At 45.2% G+C, this 27,129-nt stretch overlaps 1 protein-coding gene across 3 annotated transcripts in view; it reads left to right on the forward strand.

Annotated features, from left to right (window-relative positions):
* ARHGEF3 (Rho guanine nucleotide exchange factor 3) overlaps positions 1 to 27,129 on the forward strand; it is a 563,072-nt gene that overhangs the window by 175,027 nt on the left and 360,916 nt on the right. For all 3 annotated transcript variants that reach the window (XM_082266501.1, XM_082266502.1, XM_082266504.1), the window contains exon 2: positions 2,576 to 2,642. In XM_082266501.1, the coding sequence (XP_082122627.1) occupies positions 2,576 to 2,642 (67 nt within the window). The remainder of the gene's footprint in view (positions 1 to 2,575; positions 2,643 to 27,129) is intronic.

Below are 27,129 nucleotides of genomic sequence, written 5' to 3' on the forward strand. Positions count from 1 at the left end.
AAAGACAAAAAAACCTGCTGCTCTAACCGCTTAAAAAGTGGTGGCTGGAGCTGGTCTTTTGTTTGTAAGTTATGTAAATTCTATCTAAAAACTACAAATCCATTTTAGACGTCTACAGGGTGTAAACGCTGCACTGATTTCACTTAAGAGCAAACAGTATTGTCACCCGGTTAAAGGAAGTTTAAAAATAATGGATTTGCTGGCAAAATTAACAGCAAATAAAAATATGCAGTATTACAGGGAGATCAAGAAAAATAAAAACTGCTATGTTAATGATACCAAGAGACTGCAATATAAATGCTTTTTCTTGCCCATAGTTGTACTTTAATTAAAGTGTTATTAAACCCAGAACCCTGCATTCACTATATCTGGTCTCCAACAGTACACAGATCATGGAAACACAATTATTTTAGTAAATATAAACTGCTAAATATCTTTTCCCAACAGCAGTATGTGACGGTACTCACCGTCACTGGGTGTGAAAGACAGATACTTAATGGACACTGAGAATATGGTTTGGATTACTTCAAATGTGACAGTAGTATTATCTCAAAAAACTTATGAAGACTGTTTCACACAGTCAGACTTATAACAGATGCTAATATCATCAGCTCAACCACCTGTCTTTCACACATTGTTGAATATGCTGATATACCCACCTGTTATCTACTGGGGGTTCTGTGTTTACACTTCTGATAATGTGTATTGTACTTCAATGTCAGAAACAGACAATCTGATGGTCCCTTCCTATTGTCTGTGTATTGAGGTGTGATGTGTATTCTGTTAAGCCTGTCTGTCCAATTGTTAATTAACTCACATATTGTTTCTGTCCAGATGGCTAGATAATTAGTTCAGGTCAATTATATTTCTGTATACAATTTCATCTGCTTATGATAATGTAATCAGGCAACCCCTGACCTGATGGGGTAATCTGATCAGGAGGGGGATGTCCATGCTGTATATAAATTCTGTGTCACTGTTCAATAAAGGAGAAGGTTCCAAAACTTGTACAAGGTAAGTTGTTGGCTAGCTTTGTATGGGGGGGGGGGCTGGAATATTTGATATCTATGTTCAAGACTGAAAGAAGCCGTATACTGACGGAAACCCACAAACACAGTGTGGGTCACGGTTCTGTTACACAGTATATAGCAGCCTTCTGACATGTATCAGTTTCTAGTAAAGCTTGTAGGCGTTTTCATTCTCCCATGATCCATTGTCTGGTTGTCTGGACATTTCTGGACAGTGCTGAGAAAAACTCTCCAGCAATACACACTGAACTGAGCATGTGCAGCCTGACACCTAATGCTCTGTTCTATTATGAAATGAGTTGGAGTCAGTTAAAGAAGGAGAGGATCAGAGAGACAGGATCACACAGCCTTTATACACAATGCGGAAGATAAACCTCTTAGGTTCCAGTGAGTATAACAAGCATGCGTTACTGCATATACAGACTGGTTTACTGTTGTGGGTTTAGTAACACTTTAATATCTGTGTGCTAGCCATTTAATACAGATTCCAAGATAAAAATAGTGGTTCGTGGGAAATAGAGGCTTTCAGTAGTTTAATTTTAGTAAAAAAATGTATATGTGTGTGTGTGTGTATGTTTTTATATATATATATATATATATATATATATATTTTTTTTTTTATTCATCAATGCAATAAAATTTTTGTGTGTTTGTGAACTGAACGTATTGATGAGAAAATTGTCATAAGTCTAAAATAACTCCTACAGTTTAGTTATATTTTCAGCCATGGGGATTTCACAATCTTGTCTGATCACTTTTAGGCTCCTTTCACACTTGTGCGACCTTTAAGTCACGCGATTTTGCTGCTGCGATTTTAACAGGACTTGAAGCATTGTCTTTGGACCTCAAAACGCATTAAAATTGTCCCAAAGTAGTGCAGGGACTACTTTAAGGTCGTTGCGACTTGAAGTCGTACAGATATGAGCTGTACTCATTGAAAATCATGGAGTAGGACTTGTCCTGCGACTTTGCAGTACCCAATCGCAGGACAAGTCCCACAAGTGTGAAAGGGGCCTTATTAGAATTTTTAATGCAATTTGTAAAAAAAAAAATGAGTGGATGCCCTTTAATTCACCCTCTAAAGACACAGGAAAGTATATGTAGTGTAAAAAATGTTACATTAGTAATTGATGTTATTCATGGATGACTAAGAACTGTAAAAGTAACCACTCTGTGCATGAATTAAGTAGCAAATGAACCTTGAGGTGTTGACATGGAGCTATGTTTACCTTTCGGTGAGAAGTGCCATCCTAAGTGCCGTCATTCAGGATCTTCAGAGCTATCTGTTACCCTGGCATTGCACTCTGGGATCAGTTTGTGAGCAAGTATTGGATGTCAGCTAAGCACCATTACCTGCTCATCCATTTTCTGACTTGTGTTTACAAAACCATGGGACTCCGCTCCTAATATTAAGTGGACGGAAATCCAGATGTTTTGATGTGTGCAGTAGCCATACGAAGAGTGAATGTGTGTTAGGTCAATGAGTGTGTGCTATGCCTGGGAGCTACATACTAAAGATTGTGCTCTTCTCTTGTCTCTTCTTTTAGGACAACATGGCAGCCAACAAATTCCTTCTCCCTCTTTCCTACCCCTAAAGGCTGGAATTTCAAAGGGGTAAGATTTGTTTTTTCCTTTTCAATATGAAGCTGATGTATGCAAATCCAAAATAAATAAAAAAACACACAAACTACTATAGTCCCACTGACATTATCCATGATATAGCTTTTATTTATGAGTGGTTAATTATATCTTGAGAAGTGTCATCCCAAGTGCAAAACATATTTAAACACTTAGGGTGTATTTATAAAAAAGTTTGCAGACATGTCCATCGCAACCAAATGAGGCAGGTTATATTCTCTGCAGATAAAATTATATTTATTGAAAAAAAGTGTGAATAGGGAAAATACCACATAATGACCACTACATGGCGATGAGTATTATAGCACAAACACACACACAGAAGACCGCTCAGATCTGAGAAGTCCAACAATCAGAGGTCGGGTGCACGTCAGACCCGCAATCCCAGCAGCTGTAATCTTTAGAAGTAGAGGACTGCACTCCGACTTGAAAAATTGTGATATTTTATTGATAAATCCAAAAATCCATAATAGACTAAATTATTAGAGACAGGAGACAAGACATAGTTAAAGCGTTTCACGGAATCAAATTCGCTTAATCATAACTATGTTATGATTAAAGCGGAGTTCCGGCCTCAAATACCTTTTTTAACTAAAAATACCCCTATAATACGAATCCATCGCCCTTTACAGAACCGCTATTCTCATGCTTACAAGGTGTACAGTATTGGATTTTAGTCAAAATCTTACTTTTAAAAATGCTGTCTGGATGCGGCCATCTTAGACGTGGGCATCTGAAGCCGCAGTGTAATCTGCTGTGTCCTTCTTCCTGATTCCAGGGAGTGTTCTGGGAGTTCTTCCTGATTCCAGCCTCCTGGGAGTGATGACAAACAGCTCCCAGGATACAATGTATAGGAGGAAGTGATGTCGGTGGCCGTGGCCACAGAGGGGGGAGAAGAAGTACAATCAAAAATGCCCTGAAAATAAGGTAAGGGACCCCTGAAAAAAATTGAAAATGCCCAATTGTTGATCAGCATAGCGAGCACTCCAGGAATCACTAAAGTTGCAAAATAGGCCGGAACTCCACTTTAAAGTGGAGTTCCACCCTGAAAAATCTTTTTTACATAAAAATACCCCCGGGACAGTCAGGGCTAGTGCATTTAAGCAGCGATAGCCTCTGAACTGTCCCCTGCTTCACTTACCTTTTATAAGAAATACTTACCTTGAAAATGTCTTGTCCAGCGCTGCCATCTCAGGTGTGGGCAGCTGAAGCCGGAGAATCCTCTTCGGTGTCCTCTTCGGTGATGTTGGAGTCCCAGAATGCCCTGCTCGTCACTTCCGGTGCAGGCGCGTCATCCCTGCACAGCTTGTGGGCATGCCCAGAAGCTGTTCAGCAGGGAATGACGCACCTGCACCGGAAGTGACAAGCAGGGCCGGTGCAGGCTGAAGCCGGAGAATCCTCTTCGGTGTCCTCTTCGGTGATGTTGGAGTCCCAGAATGCCCTGCTCGTCACTTCCGGTGCAGGTGCGTCACCCATGCACAGCTTGTGGGCATGCCCAGAAGCTGTTCAGCAGGGAATGACGCACCTGCACCGGAAGTGACAAGCAGGGCCGGTGCAGGTGCATTGACTCCTGGGATCGATGACGCTCGTCTCCCAGGAGTCAATGCAAGGAGGAAGTGACGGCGCTGCCATCTCAGATGTGGGCAGCTGAAGCCGGAGCGTCCTCTTCAGAGTCCCAGAATGCCCTGCACCGGCCCTGCTCGTCACCTCCGGGGCAGGCGCGTCATCCCTGCACAGCTCCTGGGCATGCCCAGAAGCTGTTCAGCAGGGAATGACGCGCCTGCACCAGAAGTGACGAGCAGGGCCGGTGCAGGCGAATTGACTCCTGGGATCGATGACGCTCGTCCCCCAGGAGTCAATGCAAGGAGGAAGTGACAGCTTGGGCCGCGGCCGCAGAGGGAGGAAGAGGAAGGAAGGTAAGTATATTTTCTTTAAAAACAAGGTAAGTGAAAAAAAATTTAATTATCCAATTCTTTTTCAGGATATTTTCTTCTATTGGAAACTGCAAAGTTCATTTTTAGGGTGGAACTCCGCTGTAAGCCAATTTGATTTCGTGAAACGCGTCAACTATGTTTTGTCTCCTGTCTGATAATTTTCGTCTATTATGGGTTTTTGAATTTATCAATAAATTATCACAATTTTTCAAGTCAGAGTGCAGTCCTCTACTTCTAAAGATGAGTATTATAGGAAATGGAGCCTTCGCTCCATTTTGTGGCCATAATTCTGTATTTTCCACATTCACACTTTTTTTTTTTTTTTTTTTTAATGAATACCATTCGATCTGCAGGTAATATAGCCTGACGACATTCAATTTTTCCACATTCGCACAGATACATTTACATGCAGTTTTGATGCACTGATATGCAATTTTTTAAAAAAATACAAAAATTAGTGCTAAAGTAGAGTACTGTATATCTGAAAGCAAAACTTTTTTTATGTTGGATGGAGTAGATGAGGGTTAAAGCCACTATAAGTGTCTCATTATGCTGATTTCCTTTCACTTCTCACAGGAAGTAAGAGGATATCTTTCCAATGTGAGGGAAATCCCATCTTTGACAGTTGTTTTGGGAATTAGTGAGCCCATTGTAAGAGTTCCCCTCTATTCTTGTTCTGGTAATAACTCAGAAATTTTGGTTTACACTCATTTTCTTTCTTCGTGGCATTGATGATCAGGATAGTTAGAGAGAGTGAATCTCCCTAACTGGGACACAGATTGCAAAATAAGCCCGACAGTGCTTCTTTCTAAACCTTCATCACCCTATCCAAATAAAAAAAAAAAGTTTAGACATTATTTATACTTTTGTGTTTGTAGAACATGAATACAGTATATTGCAAATTATTTTATTGAAATACCTAGACCTTATGTTTTAAATATATATATAAAAAAAGCATGTTTATATTGCTCGCAGATGTAAATAAAATTCCAGTTATTTAAATACAAGTAAAGCAATCCCTTTGCTTTTCAAACATAAAAATAAAATAAAATATTTTGCAGGTATTCCTGCAAAATAATACGGCTCATTCAAACTTGTGGCCAGGGGTGGTAAGAATAGGCCTTTGAGACATGGTTTAACTGCCACCTGACCACACACCTTAACATAACATTGCAGCCGAAAGGGACTCTGTTCGTGGCACAGAAAAATGTAAACACCAATGTCAGGTATGACGGATAGTACCCCTGCCAAATGAACCTATTCAAGTGAATGCAGTTGTTGCGGCACACTGCTACAACTTTTCAATGGTTAAAGCAGGTGATGAGAAGGAGACGTATTCCCACTAACATGCTTGTCAACTGCCTTCTGAAAAAAACGATCCATTGCGGATCACTATTAAGAGTGAACCCAGTGTGTGTGTAAAGCAAAAACATATTCTAAGTTCTGAAAAGAATGTGAAAGGGTTAGAACCTCTTCCAGATTTTGACTTAAGAAACACTTTAAAACTTACCTGAAACATGCTGACAATCATTGCTCTCCTAAAGAGCTTCAGTGACCGAAAAAGTTTCAGCATCCGGAGCAACACACTTCTGGGTGTGTCCATCTTAGCCATCAGATGAGGTAGGCCCAGGTCCTTCAGGACATTCATGCCCAGGACGATAGGCACTGCTGAATTTACTGGTGTCTCGTACCTGGGGGAAGAGCACCATGATGAAGGCCTCTCCTACACCTTTGACTCGGGAGCTCTGATAGAGAAGGTAAGTAGTTCAGAGTGGCACGAGTGCCTATTGTAAACCTGTAAAAAATCAGCGCTGGAAAAAATATAAAAAGTCTAGTAGTTACAGCTACTGACACAGGTCAATAGATATAACCAAAACAATTTTACAAAAAACAAAAGTGCAGCGCTTCTCAAGAAAAAAAAATTGTGAACAAACATTAATGACAACGTATTCAAACAAAGTCCTCAAACCACCATATACAGGTGATAATACATCAATTAAATCACTAAGCAAGTGAAAATAGTCCATGTAAGTATAAAAAATTGTGCTGGTTGATCCTGGAATTGTTCCAGAGGAAAGAAGAAAGAAAAGGCAGACACAAAAATTCCCCAAGACATCCAGTGGAGGTAAAAGGTAAGGGTGGCTGCTTACCAAAAGGTGTTTGATTTCAAATGAATAAAAAGCCAAATAACGCCTTAGGGAATAAGTCCCAAACAAAACCATGCTGGTTGCAATGGCCATGGTGCCCTCAGAACCTCGGTTCCACTTGTGGTATCAGGTATAAATGATATAAAACACTCATAGTGTACGTAATAGCAACAGTTTATATATTAAGCAAATGTAACACTCGAATTGTAGAAGGTTAAAACATGCATGTCTGTAAAGCTGTAGCAAAAGGCCAGAGTCTCGGCAATGCGATCGGTCCAGCCAGCGGCCGTAATGCATGTTGACTTCACGTCTGGTAACGCCCAACCCATTTCATCATACTTTTGATGTCTTCAGAGTGCCTATTGGTTTTGCTAGCAGCAAGTAGGGCTGGACGGACTCCCAGGATCAAGGGGGGAAGACTATCAGTAGACCACAGTGGAGCAGGACTGCCGGATGGACACCAGTGAACAGGAGCAGGCTGGCACTGGAGATAGCTGACAGACACAAGCTGGTAGCAGACAGGTGGTGAGCGGGCACCAGTGGAATATAGGCAGAGGCTCTCACAGTAGGGAGTCCAGCAGCGACAGGAACAGAAGCAAAGTCAGACAAACCAGGTCATACACAGGGAGATAGATGAGGTACAAATGCGTAGGAAGAGGACTGTCAGGATGCAGGCTGTCAGTGCATGCGTGCGAATATGTGCGTGCACAGATGCATGTGCACAATTTCTATGTGCATGTAAAAGAACATGAATTAGCCTGTGCCTATGCACAGGACCCTGTCTAGAAGAGCCATCCTGTCTGCTGGCATGTCCTTCCTGACACTGGACGTCAGGTCACACAGGGACTGGAGCCTACCCTCTCATAACCTTCTTTTTTCTCTGCCAGCCCATTCCAATATCAAACTTGCTATGTTGGAATCCTTATTGTCTTGGAATACATTATTTTCAAAGAGCAGGTTTAGTATCTTACATTACTTCATTTTAAATTACCCATTGTAGATAAACTATGTACTCCACCCAAGGCAGTGGTTGTATAATCAAGGGCGTAATGAGGTCATTCTCCAATATCTTTTAGTATTGACCACCTTTATTACACTTCCCAACATTGCATCAGCAACCCCCATGATCAACCCCATCCTGGGTGGGAGCATTTGTTGTTCTAGAACTTGGATATACCTTTCAGCTTTGATGGTGCCTTTCCAAATGTGTAAGCTGCCCATGCCACACGCACTCATGCAACCCCATACCATCAGAGATGCAGGCTTCTGAACTGAGCGCTGATAACAACTTGGGTTGTCCTTGTCCTCTTTAGTCCGGATGACATGGCGTCCCAGTTTTCCAAAAAGAACTTCAAATTTTGATTCGTCTGACCACAGAACAGTTTTCCACTTTGCCACAGTCCATTTTAAATGAGCCTTGGCCCAGAGAAAATGCCTTCGCTTCTGGATCATGTTTAGATATGGCTTCTTTTTTGGCCTATAGAGTTTTAGCCAGCAACAGAGAATGGCACGGTGGACTGTGCTCACCGACAATGTTTTCTGGAAGTATTCCTGAGCCCATGTTGTGATTTCCATTGCAGTAGCATTCCTGTATGTGATGCAGTGCCGTCTAAGAGCCCGAAGATCACGGGTATCCAGTATGGTTTTCCGGCCTTGACCCTTACGCACAGAGATTGTTCCAGATTCTCTGAATCTTTGGATGATATTATGCACTGTAGATGATGATAACTTCGAATTATTGCTCCACTATTTTTCGCCGCAGCATTGGGGGAATTGGTGATCCTCTGCCCATCTTGACTTCTGAGAGACACTGCCACTCTGAGAGGCTCTTTTTATATGATATAATCATGTTGCCAATTGACCTAATAAGTTGCAAATTGGTCCTCCAGCTGTTCCTTATATGTACATTTAACTTTTCCGGCCTCCTATTGCTACCTGTCCCAACTTTTTTGGAATGTGTAGCTCTCATGAAACCCAAAATGAGCCAATATTTGTCATGACATTTAAAAATGTCTCACTTTCAACATTTGATATGTTATCTATATTATATTGTGAATAAAATATAAGTTTATGAGATTTGTAAATTATTCCATTCCTTTTTCACTCACAATTTTTACATTGTTCCAACTTTTTTGGAATTGGGTTTGTAGTCAGAGGAGACCCTTGCAGTACCTATAACTTGAATGGTGCTTAGTGATTAATATTATACTTTTGATGCATTCTGCTCTTGGGTTTGATTTCCATTAGGGCCACTATATACTCAAACTTTTCTTTGAAGATTTGAACCCAAATGCCAGGGCTTTCTTGCAAAATTTAAAAATGTATTGGTTTGTTGGCACCCATGCAAAACACCCCATGTGTGTAACTGTGTAAATCACTGCAATGTATATACAGGTAAATGAATATAAAAATCAAATTGACTGTTAGTAGACCAGATAAGTAGTGTATGTTCAGAATTTTGGTAAACTTCCACTGCAGCTGCAGTGGTCAGTGTCCACAGTGGGGCAGTGTTGAGCTAGCATCTGCTATTAGTACCTGGTCAGTATATTACCCACCCATAATAAAGCTTAGAAAAGTGATGATTCCATTTTTAAATAAATGTTGAAATGCTCAAAACGGCATTCTTTAAAAGGATTGACCATTCAAAAATTACTTTTCGTAGATAAAAGTTAATTGCATAACAATATTTGCTTGCCATATGTTCTATGATGTTAAATTCTACTTGCTTAGGGGAGAATGAGCAGATGCAACTTTTCAGATGATAAAGCAGACCAGATATCTCCTTCATACAGCAGTGTATTCTGGGGTGGAATATTAGATCAACTGAGTTCGTTATGCAGTTTTTGTATCCCTACAAGTATACTTACAGTCCCAGTATACACATGAGCAGGGGAGGACTGGGTCAGGGGGGCAATTGCCCCCCGGGCTGCTCTGATGCCCCATTAAGAGGCTGCACCGCCTCTGCCACAGACATGCCCAAAGGATTTCTGGTGAAGGGAAGTAAAAAGTCCCAGCCAACAGCTGACCTACTGAGTGTGGGATGAAAACAAGGACAGAGCCAGGCCCCCCTCCCCTCTGAGCAGAGGCTGGTTCCATGCCCCACTGGAGACTCTCCTCCCCCGGCCAGCCCCTACAGAGCTTTCCCAGCTCCACCTATCAGCCTCCGCTGGCCAGGTCGGGAACCCGGATTCGGCTGCTGAGTAGAGAGTACCTGGAGCAGAGCTTCAGCATGGAATGGGGGTCAAGAGGAGGCCGGGAAGAGGGAGAGTGGGAGGGGGCCCGAGTCGCTGCACCATGGGCCTCTGGTTTGTACCTGCCCCCTGGGCCGAAAGTTGCCATTCAGCCCCTGCACATGAGACTCCTGGTGGCCAGGGTTGGTTGAAAGTGTAAAGTGTGCCAGATGTAAGATATTAACCACCCAGTCTGGCTGTTTTCTGTAATCTCATGTATAAAGCAGTGACAGATACCTAAAGGCTGGCCACTCCTTAGGGAAGAGTTTGACTAGGCAAGATCGCTATAATTTCCTCTGAAATAAGCTGGCACTGGAAGGTTTTTGTGTCCCACGGTTTGTTTAGTGTGCCGCTCAGGCTCGGTCACTATGGGGAGTAGTGTGGGTGATGCTGCATCCACTGCAGGAGTGCCAGCAAGGGATGGAGCTCCTGTAGTCACTGGAAGAAAGAGAGGAAAGATCCCTAGTGCTGCACATCCATGGAGTCCGATGGTGGTACGGGGGAGACAACCTCAGCCTGGGTTTCCTGCCAGGCCATGCCCCCAACGCGTTTTGCTTCGCCCCCCTCGGAGCTTAGTCATGGAAGGTGTTTTTCAGTACTCCTTCTTCCTTCCTCCCCTTCTCCAGACATGAGCAATAATTAAAATATAATTTTAGGATGGTTATAGCTGCAGCCGTCTTTAGTAAGGGGAGTTGATTCATGAAGCATTTACTTCTGGAATCTATCTGCCCTTAGTTTAGACATGCAGACAAGAGGGTGTAGAGAAAGAGAAAGCCCCTCCTCCCCTCCTCCCGATGGAAGAAAATAAAATGCCAATGAAGACTCCTGGGATGGATGACATCATTTTGGCCTTGGTCAGAAACCAGAAAGCAACTGAAAAAATATTTTAAAAAAGGTTAAATTAGGTGAATGTTATACACTTTCTTATCTTTATACTAATATGATTAAAAATAGTCCTTACGGCACAAGGATTAAAAACAGTTCATGTTGATTGAGAGAGTTTAGTTCTGCTTTAAAAGGGAAGTGTGGGGGATACAAAAAAAAACACACTATATTGTCAAAAGTATTGGAACGCCTGCCTTTACACGCACATGATCTTTAATGGCATCCCAGTCTTTATCCGTAGGATTCAATATGGAGTTGGCCCACCCTTTGCAGCTATAACAGCTTTAACTCTTCTGGGAAGGCTGTCCACAAGGTTTAGGAATGTGTCTATGGGAATGTTTGACCATTCTTCCAGAAGCGCATTTGTGAGGTCAGGCACTAATGTTGGACGAGAAGGCCTGGCTTGCAGTCTCCGTTCTAATTCATTCCACAGGTGTTCTGTAAGGTTAAGGTCAGGACTCTGTGGAGGCCAGTCAAGTTCCTCCACCTCAAGACTTAGCAGACCTTTTCAGAGAGGCCAATGCCTCCACAGGGAGAGCAAGGGTCCTGCATATGCTGGCAGGACACAGACTTTAACTACTCAGCTGTGGCTCCTTGCTGAAGAAAACACATTTTAATACTTTGCACATCTTTTGTCTTGATGCATCTTAAGTATTATGCTGATTTGAACTGAAAGGCTTTAAAGTGGAATTCCGGGATAACCCTAACCAATCCCACTTCCTAACATTTATGCTTACTAACCTGTGTAAGAAAGATGTATATACTTACCTATTTTCAACCTGCTCCTGTCTGGTTATGCGATCACCCCTGTGTCAACCAGCGGCGGCTGCAGGCAAGACAATAGAGTGCTTCAACAATGGCTGGTAATGCTTAGGAGGGGTAACGTCACCTAGAGGTTTCAATGGTCCATCCATTGTCAGTACTGGCGGACACAGGGGTCCCGACCTTTGTTTGACTGCGCATGCATTTGTAACTTGGAGCATGTTCAGATGTGTTGCAAGGCTCTGCCAAATCTGTGCATGCACCAGACCTTCACAGCTGGTGGCACTGGTGAAGGAGGATGGGGCTAGCATTAACGGGACTTAAGTTCTTCTTTAAACAGACCAAATTGAAGTAAATCAGCTTATTGTTAGGATTTTCATACACTTTAAAGCGACTATTTCCATTTCCTTGAGTGAGAACTAAACTGACACATCTGTATTTGGAATCAAAATAATGAGCTTTAGTTCAATGAGGTAACGAATAATGGATGACCCTGGCATATTGGTACATTTATGTATACAAAATGAGGTCTGAGATTTTTATTCTGTTATGTACAGAATAAAAGTTATTGTTCAACTTAATGAACCCAGCTTGGGCCCAGATGACAAAAATGATTAAAATTCGATATCCTTTAAAAAATATCCGCAGTGACCTTGTTGTATAAAACCGTTGCCAAGGCAACTAATTCATTGTTCCAAAATAGCTCTTACGCATTTAAAACATTGAAAAAATAAAAAAGAATTGTCTGGCCTTGCACAGTGTAACCTGCGTAGCCGTATACGGGAATGGTCAGCATACCGAAGTTAAAAAGCAGCTCTTCAGTCAGACAAAGCCTGTTTATTATTACTGCAAATTCAAAAGTAGAATATTTGTATCTTTCCAAACTCACGTGTACCTTCCTGGTGATCTTTGCTATGAAGGTCTTTACTTTGCCACTTTCTGGTATAGGGCTCCTTCACATGGGCACTTAGCCCCAAGCAACGTGGAGAGCCGATTGTTTACTTTTTGTACAAGCACTGAGAAGCCCACAGGAAGCTCATATAAAGTGAATGAACATGCATCAGCAGTACGGACTCACCTGCACAACGAGTTTGACAGGTGTGCAGGGGTGGGTGGGTACATGGACCCAAGTGCACAGGTCCTGTGTCTGAGTTTGAGCAGTAGCCATCACAGGATAATAGATAAAGAAATTGCTACTTGCACATCAACTGACATAAGTTGACCAACAATACATATAAACTAGGGATAGACCGATTATCGGCAAGGCCGATATATTGGGGGACGATATGCACTTTCCCTGAAATATCGGTATCGGCCCTGGAACTGGCCGATTTTGCAGATATTTTTGTGACGTAATTTTGCCTTTTTAGCCCTCGCCTTGGACAGCCTCATCTGGAGTCGGGACTAGTCTTGCGGGAGTGTATCACAGCCATACACCCACCCACAGCAGCCCGGTGCCAGCCAGCCACCCACATCCACAGGCCCTGTACCAGCCAGCCAAGGCACTGTACCAGCGAGCCAGCCAGCCACCCACAGGTCCTGTACCTGCCAGCCACCCACAGCCCCTGTGCCAGCCAGCCACCCACCCACCACAGAGTGGCAGCCAGCCATCCACCACAGAGTGCCAGCCAGCTACCCACCACAGGGTGCCAGCCAACCACCCACCACAGGGTGCCAGACAGCCGGCCACCCACAGGCCCTGTACCAGCCAGCCACAGGCACTGTACCAGCCAGCCGCCCACAGGCCCTGTACCAGCCAGCCACCCACAGCCCCTGTGCCAGCCAGCCACCCACCACAGGGTGCCAGACAGCCAGCCACCCACCCACCACAGGGTGCCAGGCAACAAGCCATCCACCACAGGGTGCAAGCCAGCCACCACAGGGTGCCAGCCAGCCATTAAGCATTAAACAAAAATAACATGTTCAGTACCATATTTGTGTGAAAAATTGTCTTTATTTTTCAAAACTGTGAATGTACAAAATATCGGCCCATATCGGCCGATACCGATACGCTGTGACCAAAACCCTGAAAAAATCATACCGGTCTATCCCTAATATAAACCACAGTGCAGTTTTCTTTTCTATACCAATAACTAAAATGGATATGGTATCCATAATTTAAGCCTGCATCAATATATAGTCTAAACTTTTAGGAGTTGGGGAGGGATTTAGTGATGTCATGACCCAGCTGTTCACTGTTCTTTATGCTGTAGAGAGGAAGCTGTGGATCTGCAGTGCAAGGATTTCCCTGCTTCATTTAATCTGATAATCTGTGCTTTTTGCACCTCTTTTGCTACTTCTTGAAAATTAGATCTCCAGTCATCAAGGAAACAGCTCACAACTCTGATAAAAGGAGTTAAAGTCCTGTCTCTGCTATAATGGTTGCCTCCAAAGAGATACACAGTGCAGAAGGAGGTATTGTAGGTCAATAATGGGGAAACGATGAGCTGCAGAAAGACACAGACAATATTGGTGACTAGTTTGTTGCTTCTAGCACACCATGGATCTTGCAGAGCAGTCAAAAAAATATTTTTTTTATTGAAAAGGATCACATCACATCAGGATAATTGCAACGTTTCAGAGCCATGCAGGACCCCTTCGTCAGGCATGTGGGGTCCTACGTGGCTCCGAAACTTTGCACTTATCCTGATGTGATCCTTTGCAATAAAAAGTTTTTTGGACTGCTTTGCAAGATCCATGGTGTGCTGGCGAACATGTATATTTATCTGTGATAGATCCAGTGTCCAGCTGGTGATCGCTGCAGCGACCACAACTAACGTGCCTATACCCAGGAAGGTGGGCCATAGGAATATAAACTATTCTAGTTTGTTGCTTCTTCTTGCCTTTTTTGGGCACAGCTTTCAGATTTAATGTCTCTTTTAACCTGTTCTTGCTGGTGTAATGCATATGTGTGGTAGCACAGTGGTTGGGCTGCCACAAATGTGTTTATGGGACCCTTCTCCTGTGTACTAAGAGCACACTCACTGCATGTTCCCGGCACAATGGCTGAACACTCACTGACACCTCCCAGTCATTGTTTGCCATTGAGAACTGATGAGCTACTGGTCATGTCATCATTTAGGCAGCCAATCACAGTGGTCACATGATCAGGAACTCCACCTTCTGGGATTAAGATCCAGTTAAAGGGCCAGGGCAAGGGGTTAGAGCAGGGGTCTCTGTAACGGAACCGCCGACCCACACTGTACTTGTGGTCTTCCGTCAGTATACGGCTTCCTTGCAGTCATGAACATATATCCCACATTTTCCCAGATACAAAGCTAGCCAACAACTTAGCTCGTACAAGTTTTGGAACCTTCTTTTTTATTGAACAGTTTCACACTCAATTTATACAAACATGAGCACATCCCCCTCCTGATCAAATCACTACACACGTCAGAGGTTGCCTGATTACACTATCCTATGCAGATGAAATTGTATACAGAAACAGAATTAACCTGAACGAATTATCTGGCCATCTGGACAGAACAATGTGAGGTCATTAACAATGGGACAGGCAGACTTCACACAATACACACCCCAGCTCAATAGATAGACAATAGGACAAGACTGCCAATGAAAGTCTGTCCGTCTACTATATTGAAACACATGAAATACACATCCTGGTGTCACAGACTCCATGGCAACACGCCACAGGTCTCACAGTGCAAAGTGGGATCAAATCTCCACATTTCTTGAGAGACACCGTTGACAAATATCACTTTCCAATCTAAAGCCATCCAAACCATTCTCTCAGCGTCCCCCAAGTATCTGTCCCTCACTCCCAGTGACGGTGAACACCGCCACAGTGTCCATCTCAATTTCATTGCGGGCCACATCAGCATTATGGTTACGCTCAAAGGGCTAGTTGAATTGCACACAGAGTGCAGAGTTCAGGAGTGCGTTGCGCACAGAGTGCAGTGTTCAGGAGTGCGTTGCGCACAGAGTGCAGTGTTCAGGAGTGCGTTGCGCACAGAGTGCAGTGTTCAGGAGTGCGTTGCACACAGAGTGCAGAGTTCAGGAGTGCGTTGCATACAGAGTGCAGAGTTCAGGAGTGTGCTACATACAGGATAAAGGGTTTAGGGGTGCTATGAAGAGTGCAGGGTTCACTTCTCTTTCACAGGCTGTCAACATCTTACTTCCACCCCTCCTCCTCGGCTCTGACCTCTGCATCACTCTCCCCCATCGCCCACCTCTGCACACACCACCCACACAGCCCTTGCATGTCTCCTACCAAGCCTAGCTCTGCATTTCTCCCTTGCAAGTAGATCATTGGTCAGCATCTGTCTCCACCATGCCCTACTCTGAGTGCGTGCAGTGCAAGCAGGGATCTGTGAGCCGCCAAGAGGAAAGCTGACCTTATAAACAAAGAAGGCTTCTGTGTTTACAAGTCACAGTGGTGAGTGGAGGACCAGAGCTGGAGTTGGTGGAACAGATTTCCGTCACGTTCCATTTGAAAAAAAACCCTGGGTGCGAGGGACACATAAAATGGCCCAGGGGGCCGAATTTATCTCGCAAGCATTTTTTAGAAGGGGTGAGTAATAGCAGACTCCATATTTTCTAAAGAGAAACCAAACTCTAAAAGCTGCGCATAAAGACAGGCAAACCGCTAATCACTAGTATATCCTGTGGTCTCCCTTCAGTCATTTTTTTTAATTCTGTTTTATTGATTTTCAAAGTTTTAAATAAATACAACACTTGAAATATAGAAATGTACAATTACCAAGATTATACAAAACCAAAACCATTGGTCTCACAGGACCAACCTATCACCCTCTATAGAAACCCACCCCGTCTGTGTAATAGAAGTCCACCAACCCAGCATTCCAAATTACAACAACAGCAGAATACAGGACACCAGCATCAGTTTAGTACAGACCCCACTATACAAGCTTGTCTACCCATTTTCAAGCCATATATGCACTATATGAGTAACCCATAATCATCATATACTCAGGTTAACACCGTCTAAGAGGACATGTGGCATAATATTTTTTTCATCCTGCTTATGCAAATACCTATGTGAGACTACCCATATGTCTCCAACAAAGAGATCCAGTTACCCCATACCTTATCACATTTTTCCAGACAGCCTTAATTTACATACAGTACATGGTTGTGTAAAATAGGAGTGCGTATTGACCAATCCATGCCTTGTTCTGCACTGTCTTGGTATGGAAGCAGCCATTTTGGTAGAATTTTGGTTTTTCATGCCAGAACCGTCAGCAAGGAGAACAGTGAGCACAACAGTAGTGACATCGTCAAATTGTGCTCCAAACCTTCTGTGATTAGCAGTCAGGTAGCTGTACCTTAGATCTCACTATGCAGATCTACAGCTATGAGGCTGTAGGCACAGGAGTGCCTAGGCACGCTCCAATACCAGGAAGTGCACTGCTACCTTTTAGGAGGAATTCCAGATAAAAGAAACATTTTTCTAGGCACTGCCTGGGCTCATTTAACACTTCTCGATGTTTCCTATAACATAGCAAATCTTCAGTTTTGTAGTTCAGTTCCACTTTGATACATCACTTTTTCACAGCGTCACCTTGTCCTGTGTATGGAAATGGATTTGCATGTATAGATCTATACATTGTCTTCCCAAGTCCATGCAGCTTCCCCAAGAGGCTAGAGCAAACAGGAAACATCAGGGGGCTCTGCAATTCTAAACAATTGTGTTTCCACCTATACTGAATTATTTGTGGTGAGCTCTCTGCCACAGCCTATGATTTACTGTGGCCGAGCTTCCGTTCTTGTATTCTCTAGCTTTTTGCTTGCTCTTTGTTGATTCTGTGTCTATTTCTGACCAGTTATTTAACCGGGTTTTACATCCTGTCAGCTGTGAGGAAGCTCACCACAGTTTATCTTCATCTCCACCTTAACATGTGAAAAGTACTGCGCTGTCATTGCTGTGGTTTGGGGAGCTTTAAAAACCTAAAATAGAAAGGTAATGAGGGCCGGTTCTGGCATTAACCACTTATTCCAGGTGCAGGAGTGTTTATTAATAAATAGGTCACCCAGCAGGGTCAGCCAAGTTTGCATTATGCTGTTAACCTGTATGATGAGGGATGTGTTTATTGAGCCAAATTGAACAGGCCTCAATTTTGGTTAGCAGGTCACAACGGTCTGTGCATAAGCAGTACAATTGTCACTGGTGGCAGCTACTGACATCTTCAAAGGTCTGGGTTCCATCCAAGTTTTCATCATCTGCTTGTAGCAGTCCCGATTTGCCAGGACATTCACAGAATTCAGACCCTTGTCCTGGTCTGAGCCTGTCCTGGGCAGAATCCCGGAAAATAGGCCTTGTCTAAACCCCAATAAAAAAGCTGCACCGCTCCGCCACCACCCGGTGCGGCGTGAGCATGGTTGGCAAAAAGGTGTCATCCTGGGCTGCCCACATAGTAAGCTGGGACTTGGGACTGGGTGATGGAGGGAGAGGGAGGGATTTAAGAGAAAACTTTAGCCAGCTACTGGCTTAGGAGGTAGCAGGAGGCGGGCTGCACCATGTCCCAGCCAATGGGTGTGCTGTCCATTAGGGATGATCGAATGGTTCGGGTCGACCATCGGTTCGACCCGAACATTGGATGTTCGATATTCGGCCGAATACCGAACTTTTTGCGGCAAAAGTTCGGTATTCGGCCACCAGAACCGCCCAAAATGCACTGGGACAGGAACTGGGCTTTAAAAGCCCGTGATTGGCCCAGAAACGTCTGCAAAAGCCAATGAGGGGGCAGGAGTCTCCTAGGAACGTGATTGGAGTGACTACGGGGACCAGAGGCCAATCAGGAGTGAATACGCCCCACACTATATAAGATGGCCCCGCCTAACCCCTAGCACAGTTATCCAGAGCCTGTTGAAGAGAGTTGAAGCAGTTCTGTCTGACTCCTGCTTGCTACACTACATTTCCTATATATCGAGTGGTTCTAAAGCTCCATATAGCAGAATTGTATTTAGCTTACAGCCAGTGTAGTTAGATACAGCGATTGTGCTGGTTCTTAGAGTTACAAAAAAAAAAAAAACAAAAAAAAAACTTAAGGGACAGTGTCAGTCTTCTGCTGTATGGAGCTTTCTATTTAGTGGAAAGGGATATCTAGTGTAGTTAGGGAACTTTGTACTACATTAGTTAGATTTGAAAATTGAGTTTCTGTAGGGAAAGTGTGAGGGTTCTGTTTAGTGAGCACGTGGCACAGTGCTGCTCTATCACAGCAGGTGTACGTGCTTGCTAGGCAGCAAAATACAGTGACAACTTAACGCCTGTTGTTCAAAGCGTTAGGTGCACTGTACAAAAGCCTTTGCAACTGTGCGTGACACGCAACTGCTGTGCTGTATCCAGCGACAACTGTGGGTCGCATAGCAGTGTGCGTTTTTCACCGCACACAGTTGCCAACGCATCAGTGACAACCTAACGCCTGTTGTTCAAAGCGTTAGGTCCACTGTGCAAAAGCCTTTGCAACTGTGCGTGACACATCTGCTGTGCTGTATCCAGCGACAACTGTGGGTCGCATAGCAGTGTGCGTTTTTCACCGCACACAGTTGCCAACGCATCAGTGACAACCTAACGCCTGTTGTTCAAAGCGTTAGGTCCACTGTGCAAAAGGCTTTGCTACTGTGCGTGACACATCTGCTGTGCTGTATCCAGCGACAACTGTGGGTCGCATAGCAGTGTGCGTTTTTCACCGCACACAGTTGCCAACGCATCAGTGACAACCTAACGCCTGTTGTTCAAAGCGTTAGGTCCACTGTGCAAAAGGCTTTGCTACTGTGCGTGACACATCTGCTGTGCTGTATCCAGCGACAACTGTGGGTCGCATAGCAGTGTGCGTTTTTCACCGCACACAGTTGCCAACGCATCAGTGAGAAATATGCCTGGTAGACCAAGAAAAGGCATACGTGGCCCTGCTGCGGAAAGGGGCACAGCTTCTAGGGTGTCTAGAGGCAGGGGTGGACGTGGTGGTCAGTCCTCAGCCAGGCCACCATTTGGATTGTTCTCCGGCAGTGGCCAAGCTATACGTCCACAGTATGTACAGGAGGTGGTGGACTATATGAACAAACCCTCATCATCGGCATCATCTGCAACTACAGTGACCCAGGCAGAGAAAAGTGGTCAGTCTTCTGCAGTTGTCAGAACAAATACAGATGAGTCCATGTCCACCTCATGTCCTCCCTTAGACCCAACTTCAGACATGGCAGAGGAGTCAGCTGAGCTGTTTGACCACAGTGTCGGCCATCTACTCCAGCCTGATGCTCAGTCCTTTATGGAGTCTGATGTTGGGTCTGAGTTTGAGGAGGAGGCAGAGCAAACAAGAGGGGAGAGCAGACGGCCCGCTCCATCTAAGGCCGCACCTGTTGTCTCCCAGGCCAGGCCTGATGCTCAGGCTTTGATAGAATCAGATGTTGGGTCTGAGTTTGAGGAGGAGGCAGAGCAAACAAGAGGGGAGAGCAGACGGCCCGCTCCATCTAAGGCCGCACCTGTTGTCTCCCAGGCCAGGCCTGATGCTCAGTCTTTGATGGAGTCAGATGTTGGGTCTGAGGTTGAGGAGGAGGCAGAGCAAGCAAGAGGGGAGAGCAGACGGCCTACTCCATCTAAGGCCGCACCTGTTGTCTCCCGGGCCACTATACACACCTCATCTTGCTGGGCCTTTTTTGAGACATCCCATGCAGATAAAACAGTTGCGATCTGCAAGATTTGTAAGAAGGGTATAAAACGTGGCAAAAATGTCAACCACCTGGGTACAAGCTGCCTAAACAGGCATTTGACAACCCACCACTCGGCCCGTTGGCAGGAGCATTTAAAGAACCCACAAAAGGGCCAAAGATCGGTCAGTCGGCCTCCTAGTTCTCCTCGCGCTCCTCCTCATGCTCCATCTGCTCCACCTGCTCCACCTGCACATCAGTCTGTTCCTGGCCCTGCTATAGTCACTCGTCACCTGTTGGCAGCCTCCACTGGCAGGGATGATGATATAGCAGGCAGTGTCGCATCTACCTCCGGCACACCACCAGCTGTAACATCTAGATGCCAAATTTCGATTCCACACATGCTGGAACGAAAAAAAATGTATACTCCCCGCCACCCACATGCCCAGCGTCTAAACAGTAGTTTGGCTAAACTACTGGCTCTGCAACTATTACCATTTAACCTGGTAGAGTCTGCTCCCTTCCGTGACTTCGCAAAATGTGCAGTTCCACAGTGGCAGGTGCCAAGTCGGCATTACTTTTCCCGTAAGGCCCTGCCATCCCTATACCAACATGTGGAAGGCAATGTAGTGTCGTCCCTGGCCAAGTCAGTCAGCCGTAAGATACACTTGACGGCTGACACTTGGTCAAGCAAACATGGGCAGGGACGGTACATTTCTGTCACTGCTCACTGGGTGACACTGCTTGCCAGCGGAAGGGATTGTAGCCAGGGCTCGGTGCTGCAGCCAGTGTTGCCCCCGCGTCTGCAAACAGCTGGTGGTGTCGCTGATCCGGGTAGATCGATCACTTCTACCCCCTCCTGCTCCTCCTCCTCTACCTCCTCCATGCCCTCCTCTGCAGAATGGTCCTTTGAATATGATGAGGTACCACGTAAACGTTCAAAGGGCTATTCTATGTCTCAGGCCAAAAGGTGTCACGCAGTGCTGCAGCTTGTGTGTCTAGGGGACAGGCAGCACACTGCCCCTCAGATTCTTGGGGCTCTGCAGGCACAGGCCCAGAGGTGGTTGACACCACGCCAGCTGCAGCCAGGGATGGTGGTTACTGATAATGCGTCAAACCTCCTGGCCGCCCTTCGTCAGGGAAAGTTAACCCATGTGCCATGCCTGGCGCATGTCCTGAATCTCGTGGTACAGCGGTTTTTGAACTCGTACCCGGGAATGCAGGATGTGCTAAGGATGGCAAGAAGGGTGTGCAGTCACTTCAGGCGGTCGTACAGTGCCACTGCACGTTTGGCCGAAGTGCAGCGCGAGTTTCACCTGCCGGTACACCGCCTCATCTGTGACATGCCCACCCGCTGGAACTCCACCTTGGCTATGCTGCAGCGCCTGTACACGCAGCAGAGGGCCCTCAATGAATACCTATGCGAGTACGGCACCAGCACTGGCTCTGCGCGCCTGGGCTTCTTTTCCCCACGGCAGTGGCTTTTGATTAAGGATGCATGCGCTGTCCTCTCGCCATTTGAGGAGGCCACAAGGATGGTCAGCCGGGACAGCGCATGCATCAGTGACACCCTACCGGTACTGTTTTTGTTGGAGCACACTCTGCGTGGCATTATGGACAGGGCACTGGAGGCAGAGCAGCAGGAGGAAGAGGAGGACTTCCTTGCCTCTCAAGGCCCCCTTTATCCTGAGAATCCTGACCCCATTATGCCTAGCTCCCAGAGGCCCGAGCAGGATCCAGGGGTGGAAGAGGAGGAGGAGGACGATTCTGCGGGAACTTTTGCAGGGTTTGAGGAGGAGGAGGAGGAAGACATGCGGCAATCTGCAAGGCCTAGTTTGACTCCCTCGGGACACTTTGGAGTAGTACGTGGCTGGGAGGAGGAGGAGCCCGTTGAAGATAATGTCGTTATGAGTGACCCCGAGGAGTCAGCTTCTCAGGCCTTCGCTAATTTGCGACGCATGGGAAACATCATGCTCCAGAGCCTGCGAAAGGACCCCAGAATCAAGGCCATTAAAGAGACTAACCACTATTGGTTGGCCACCCTACTTGACCCCCGGTACAAGTGTAAAGTCTCGGAGCTTTTCCCATCCACCCATAGAGTCCCCAGGATCAAATCCCTTGAGGACAGTCTCAAGAGGAATCTGGTGAACATGTTCCCCGACTCCCGTAGGGTGCAGGGGCGGGGACAACCTACCATGGATTCTACTGGTGGTCACGAGAGGAGCGTTGGAGAAGGCGTGCGGTTGACGGATGCCTTTCGGTCTTTTTTTAGTCCTCACCGCCCAGGCCTCTCAGCTGCCACATCGCATCGACACCGTCTGCATCACATGGTGGACGATTACGTGAGGGCACAAAGTGACACAGAGGGCTTTTCATGTGACGAATCCGATCCACTGGCATACTGGGTCTTAAGATTAGACCACTGGCCAGAACTGGCCCAGTATGCCATGGAGTTGTTGGCCTGCCCTGCTTCCAGTGTCCTATCGGAACGGGCATTCAGCGCAGCAGGAGGATTCGTCACAGACCATCGAACGAGACTCTCCACCGACTCAGTCGACCGTTTGACATTCATTAAGATGAATCAGTCGTCGATATCAAGCTTTGATGCACCTGATGCAGACCTTGTAGACTAGGCTATCGTTGTGATGTGGCAGTTGAGCCTCAGTTTAAGCCTTGACCATGGTGCCACCCTCAAACCCTCCTCTCATTCTCTTTACGTTCACAGAACCTCATTTTGGTTATGACAAAAACGACAATGTTTGCGCACCTGTTCCACAGGTGCACACCTTTACAATTTTTGGGCCTCCTTCAACACCAGCTCTTTGGGGTTAAGGTGGGGAGGCTATGCTAAAACAAAAACGACAATGTTTGCGCACCTGTTCCACAGGTGCACACCTTTACAATTTTTGGGCCTCCTTCAACACCAGCTCTTTGGGGTTAAGGTGGGGAGGCTATGCTAAAACAAAAACGACAATGTTTGCGCACCTGTTCCACAGGTGCACACCTTTACAATTTTTGGGCCTCCTTCAACGCCAGCTCTTTGGGGTTAAGGTGGGGAGGCTATGCTAAAACAAAAACTACAATGTTTGCGCACCTGTTCCACAGGGGCACACCTTTACAATTTTTGGGCCTCCTTCAACACCAGCTCTTTGGGGTTAAGGTGGGGAGGCTATGCTAAAACAAAAACTACAATGTTTGCGCACCTGTTCCACAGGGGCACACCTTTACAATTTTTGGGCCTCCTTCAACACCAGCTCTTTGGGGTTAAGGTGGGGAGGCTATACTAAAACAAAAACTACAATGTTTGCGCACCTGTTCCACAGGTGCACACCTTTACAATTTTTGGGCCTCCTTCAACACCAGCTCTTTGGGGGTTAGGGTGGGGAGGCTATGCTAAAACAAAAACTACAATGTTTGCGCACCTGTTCCACAGGTGCACACCTTTACAATTTTTGGGCCTCCTTCAATGCCAGCTCTTTGGGGTTAAGGTGGGGAGGCTATGCTAAAACAAAAACTACAATGTTTGCGCACCTGTTCCACAGGGGCACACCTTTACAATTTTTGGGCCTCCTTCAACACCAGCTCTTTGGGGTTAAGGTGGGGAGGCTATGCTAAACAAAAACTACCATGTTTGCGAACCTGTTCCACAGGTGCACACCTTTACAATTTTTGGGCCTCCTTCAAAGCCAGCTCTTTGGGGTTATGGTGGGGAGGCTCCGCCAACACCAAAACTACCATGTTTGCGCACCTGTTCCACATGTGCACACCTTCATAATTTTTACGCCTTCTTCAACACCAGCTCTTTGGGCCTACAGTGGTATGGCTCCGCCAACACCCAAACAACAATTTTTGCGCACCTGTCACACAGATGCATATCATTGTAATTTTTTTCCTTACAAAGGCAATTATTGCTTTCATTACCAGCACTTTCATAGGGATATGGTGTCAAGGCATCGTCCGCACCACCAAATGCCCAATTTTTAAGCATCCTTTACTTCTATTCAAAGTCAAGAGACAACAGTATTCATCCAAAACATCTCTAATCTTGTTCACTCTGCACTACATTGTGGCCCCTACCCCTAACCCTCAATGTATCCGTGCATATATGTCTGTTTCTTGTGAGATTTCAAGTTAAAGTGCACCAAACACCATTTTACATGAAATAAAGTGCAATTACATACATCTTTGGACTTCTTGAAACATTTGGTAATAAAAGCCCCATTGTGGAAATACACCCGTTAATTATATGCACATTTAAAGAGACAGCACCTTTTTCCAAAAAAACCTCTAATCTTGTTCCCAGTGCACTGCATTATGTCCCCATCATACACATTGGCTGAGCCGTTGATTAGGAGCAAAAGAAAGGTGCGGTTAAGCAAAAAAGTCATTTTTGAAGGTTTAGTATGCTGTAATTCTGGTTCTGGACATGCTACAGAGCTGAAACTTCACAGGTACACCTTTTAGAACCCCCAGACACTAAATCCAAAGAAATCTCTTTTTTTTTTTTTAATTTTTTCAATAATTGGCTATCTATCAAAAACGACAATTTTTAAGAACTTTTTTTTGTGTGATTAATAGTCCCTGGGGCATGACCCAGAACCCTAGGCACTTTTTAGGGGCATTTATTGGGTTTTAGGGCTTAAAAATGGTGTTTTTTGATTACAGAAGTTCGGGTCCCATTGATTTCAATGGGGTTCTGAAATCCGAACCGAACTTTCGTGAAGTTCGGGTGTTCTGGTCGAACCGAACTTTTCAAAAGTTCGATCATCCCTACTGTCCATTACTGCTAATGTTGTGGCATGGAACTGCTGTGGAAAGATGCTGCAAGTGATTGAGGTGAAGAAGAACACAATGCGTCATGGCCAACTAGTTCTAGAATCTCACTTTTTCTGCAAAGAATAAAGCGTGTTATGGCCAAACCTGTATTTAGTAGGCAGCAGGGGCAGTCGCTTCGCATGGACCCCAGATTTCTCTCTCCCTCTTTTTTTTATTTCTCTCTCTCTCTCCATCCCTCTTTTTTTCTTTGTTTTCTTATCTATCTTTTTTTCTCGCTCCCTCCCTCCATCCATTACTTTCTCCTTTTTTTTTCTTTCTTTTTCTCTGCCTCCCTCCATCCCTCTTTCTTTCTTTTCTTTCTTTCTTTCTTTTTTTCTTTCTTTTTTCTTTCTTTCTTTCTTTCTTTCTTTCTTTCTTTCTTTCTTTCTTTCTTTCTTTCTTTCTTTCTTTCTTTCTTTCTTTCTTTCTTTCTCTCTTTCTTTCTTTCTTTCTTTTTCTTTCTTTCTTTCTTTCTTTCTTTCTTTCTTTCTTTCTTTCTTTCTTTCTTTCTTTCTTTCTTTCTTTCTTTCTTTCTTTCTCTGATTCTCTCTCTCTCTCTCTCTCTTTCTCTCTCTCTTTCTCTCTCTCTCTTTCTCTCTCTCTCTTTCTCTCTCTCTCTTTCTCTCTCTCTCTTTCTCTCTCTCTTTCTCTCTCTCTTTCTCTCTCTCTTTCTCTCTTTCTCTCTCTCTTTCTCTCTCTCTTTCTCTCTTTCTCTCTCTCTCTTTCTCTCTCTCTCTTTTTCTCTCTCTCTTTCTCTCTCTCTTTCCTCTCTCCCTCCCTTCCTCCTCCCTCCCTTCCTCCCTCTTGCTCTTTCTCTCCCCTTCCCTCCATCTATCTTTCTTTCACTCACTCACTCTCCCTCCCTCCCTCCCTCCCTCCCTCCCTCTTTCTTTCACTCACTCTCCCTACCTCCATCCCTCTTTCTCTTTCAATAATTAGTGTAATATAAACCATGTCCATTTCACACGTCATTTTTTTTCGCTCCTACTAGGCCACATCCACAAATGAATGCCCCACTCTTAATTAAAATATTAGTCCGCCTACAGAAAAAAAGTGTCCCTAAAAATCTTTTGAAAATGTTGGATAATATGGACACACTATACCAGGAAGTGCCTGAACAAGATATTGTTTTAACCACTTCAATACAGGGCACTTTCCTCCCTTCCTGCCCAGGCCAATTTTCCCCTTTTAGCGCTGTTGCATTTTGAATGACAATTGCGCGGTCATGCAACACTGTACCTACACCAAATTTATGTAATTTTCCCCCCACAAATAGAGCTTTCTTTTGGTGGTATTTGATCACCTCTGGGTTTTTTCCTTTTTGCTAAACAAATAAAAAAAGACCGAAAAGTTTAAAAAAAAAAAAAAAAAGTTTTTTTGTTTATGTTATACAATTTTGTAAATAAATACGTTTTTTCCTGCACCGATGAGCACTGATGAGACTGCACTGACAGGCACTGATGAGGAGGCACTGATGGGGTGGCACTGATGGGGTGGCACTGATGGGGTGGCACCGATAGGGGGCACTGATAGGCACTGATATGTGGTAATGATAGGTAGCACAGATATGCAGCATTGGTGGGCACTGATAGGCGGCACTGATAGGCGGCACTGATAGGTGGCACTGATGGGCACTGATAGGTGGCACTGATGGGCACTAATGGGCACTGATAGGCGGCACTGGTGGGCACTGATGGGCGGCTCTGATCGGCACTGACGGGCAGCACTGATGGGCACTAATAGGCACTGATAGGCGGCACTGGTGGGCAATAATGGGCACTGGTGGGCGACACTGAAATCTGGCAATGATGGGCACTTGTGGGCAGCACTGATAGGGAGGGCACTGGTGGGCAGCACTGATGGGGAGGGCAATGGGGGGCTCCATGATTGCCATCCCTGGTGGCCATAGTGGGCATCCCTGGGGTCATAGGTGGGCACCCCTGGGGTCATGGGTGGGCATCCCTGGTGGTTCTAGTGGCATCCCCCCCGAGGGTCTGCACTGGTAATGAATGATCTGATTACCAGTGCCATCCCCCCCCCCCTGTCAGGGGAGCCGCCGATC

This window comes from Pelophylax lessonae, assembly GCF_965119305.1.
Source record: "Pelophylax lessonae genome assembly, chromosome: 8".
In the NCBI taxonomy this organism is placed as follows: domain Eukaryota; kingdom Metazoa; phylum Chordata; class Amphibia; order Anura; family Ranidae; genus Pelophylax; species Pelophylax lessonae.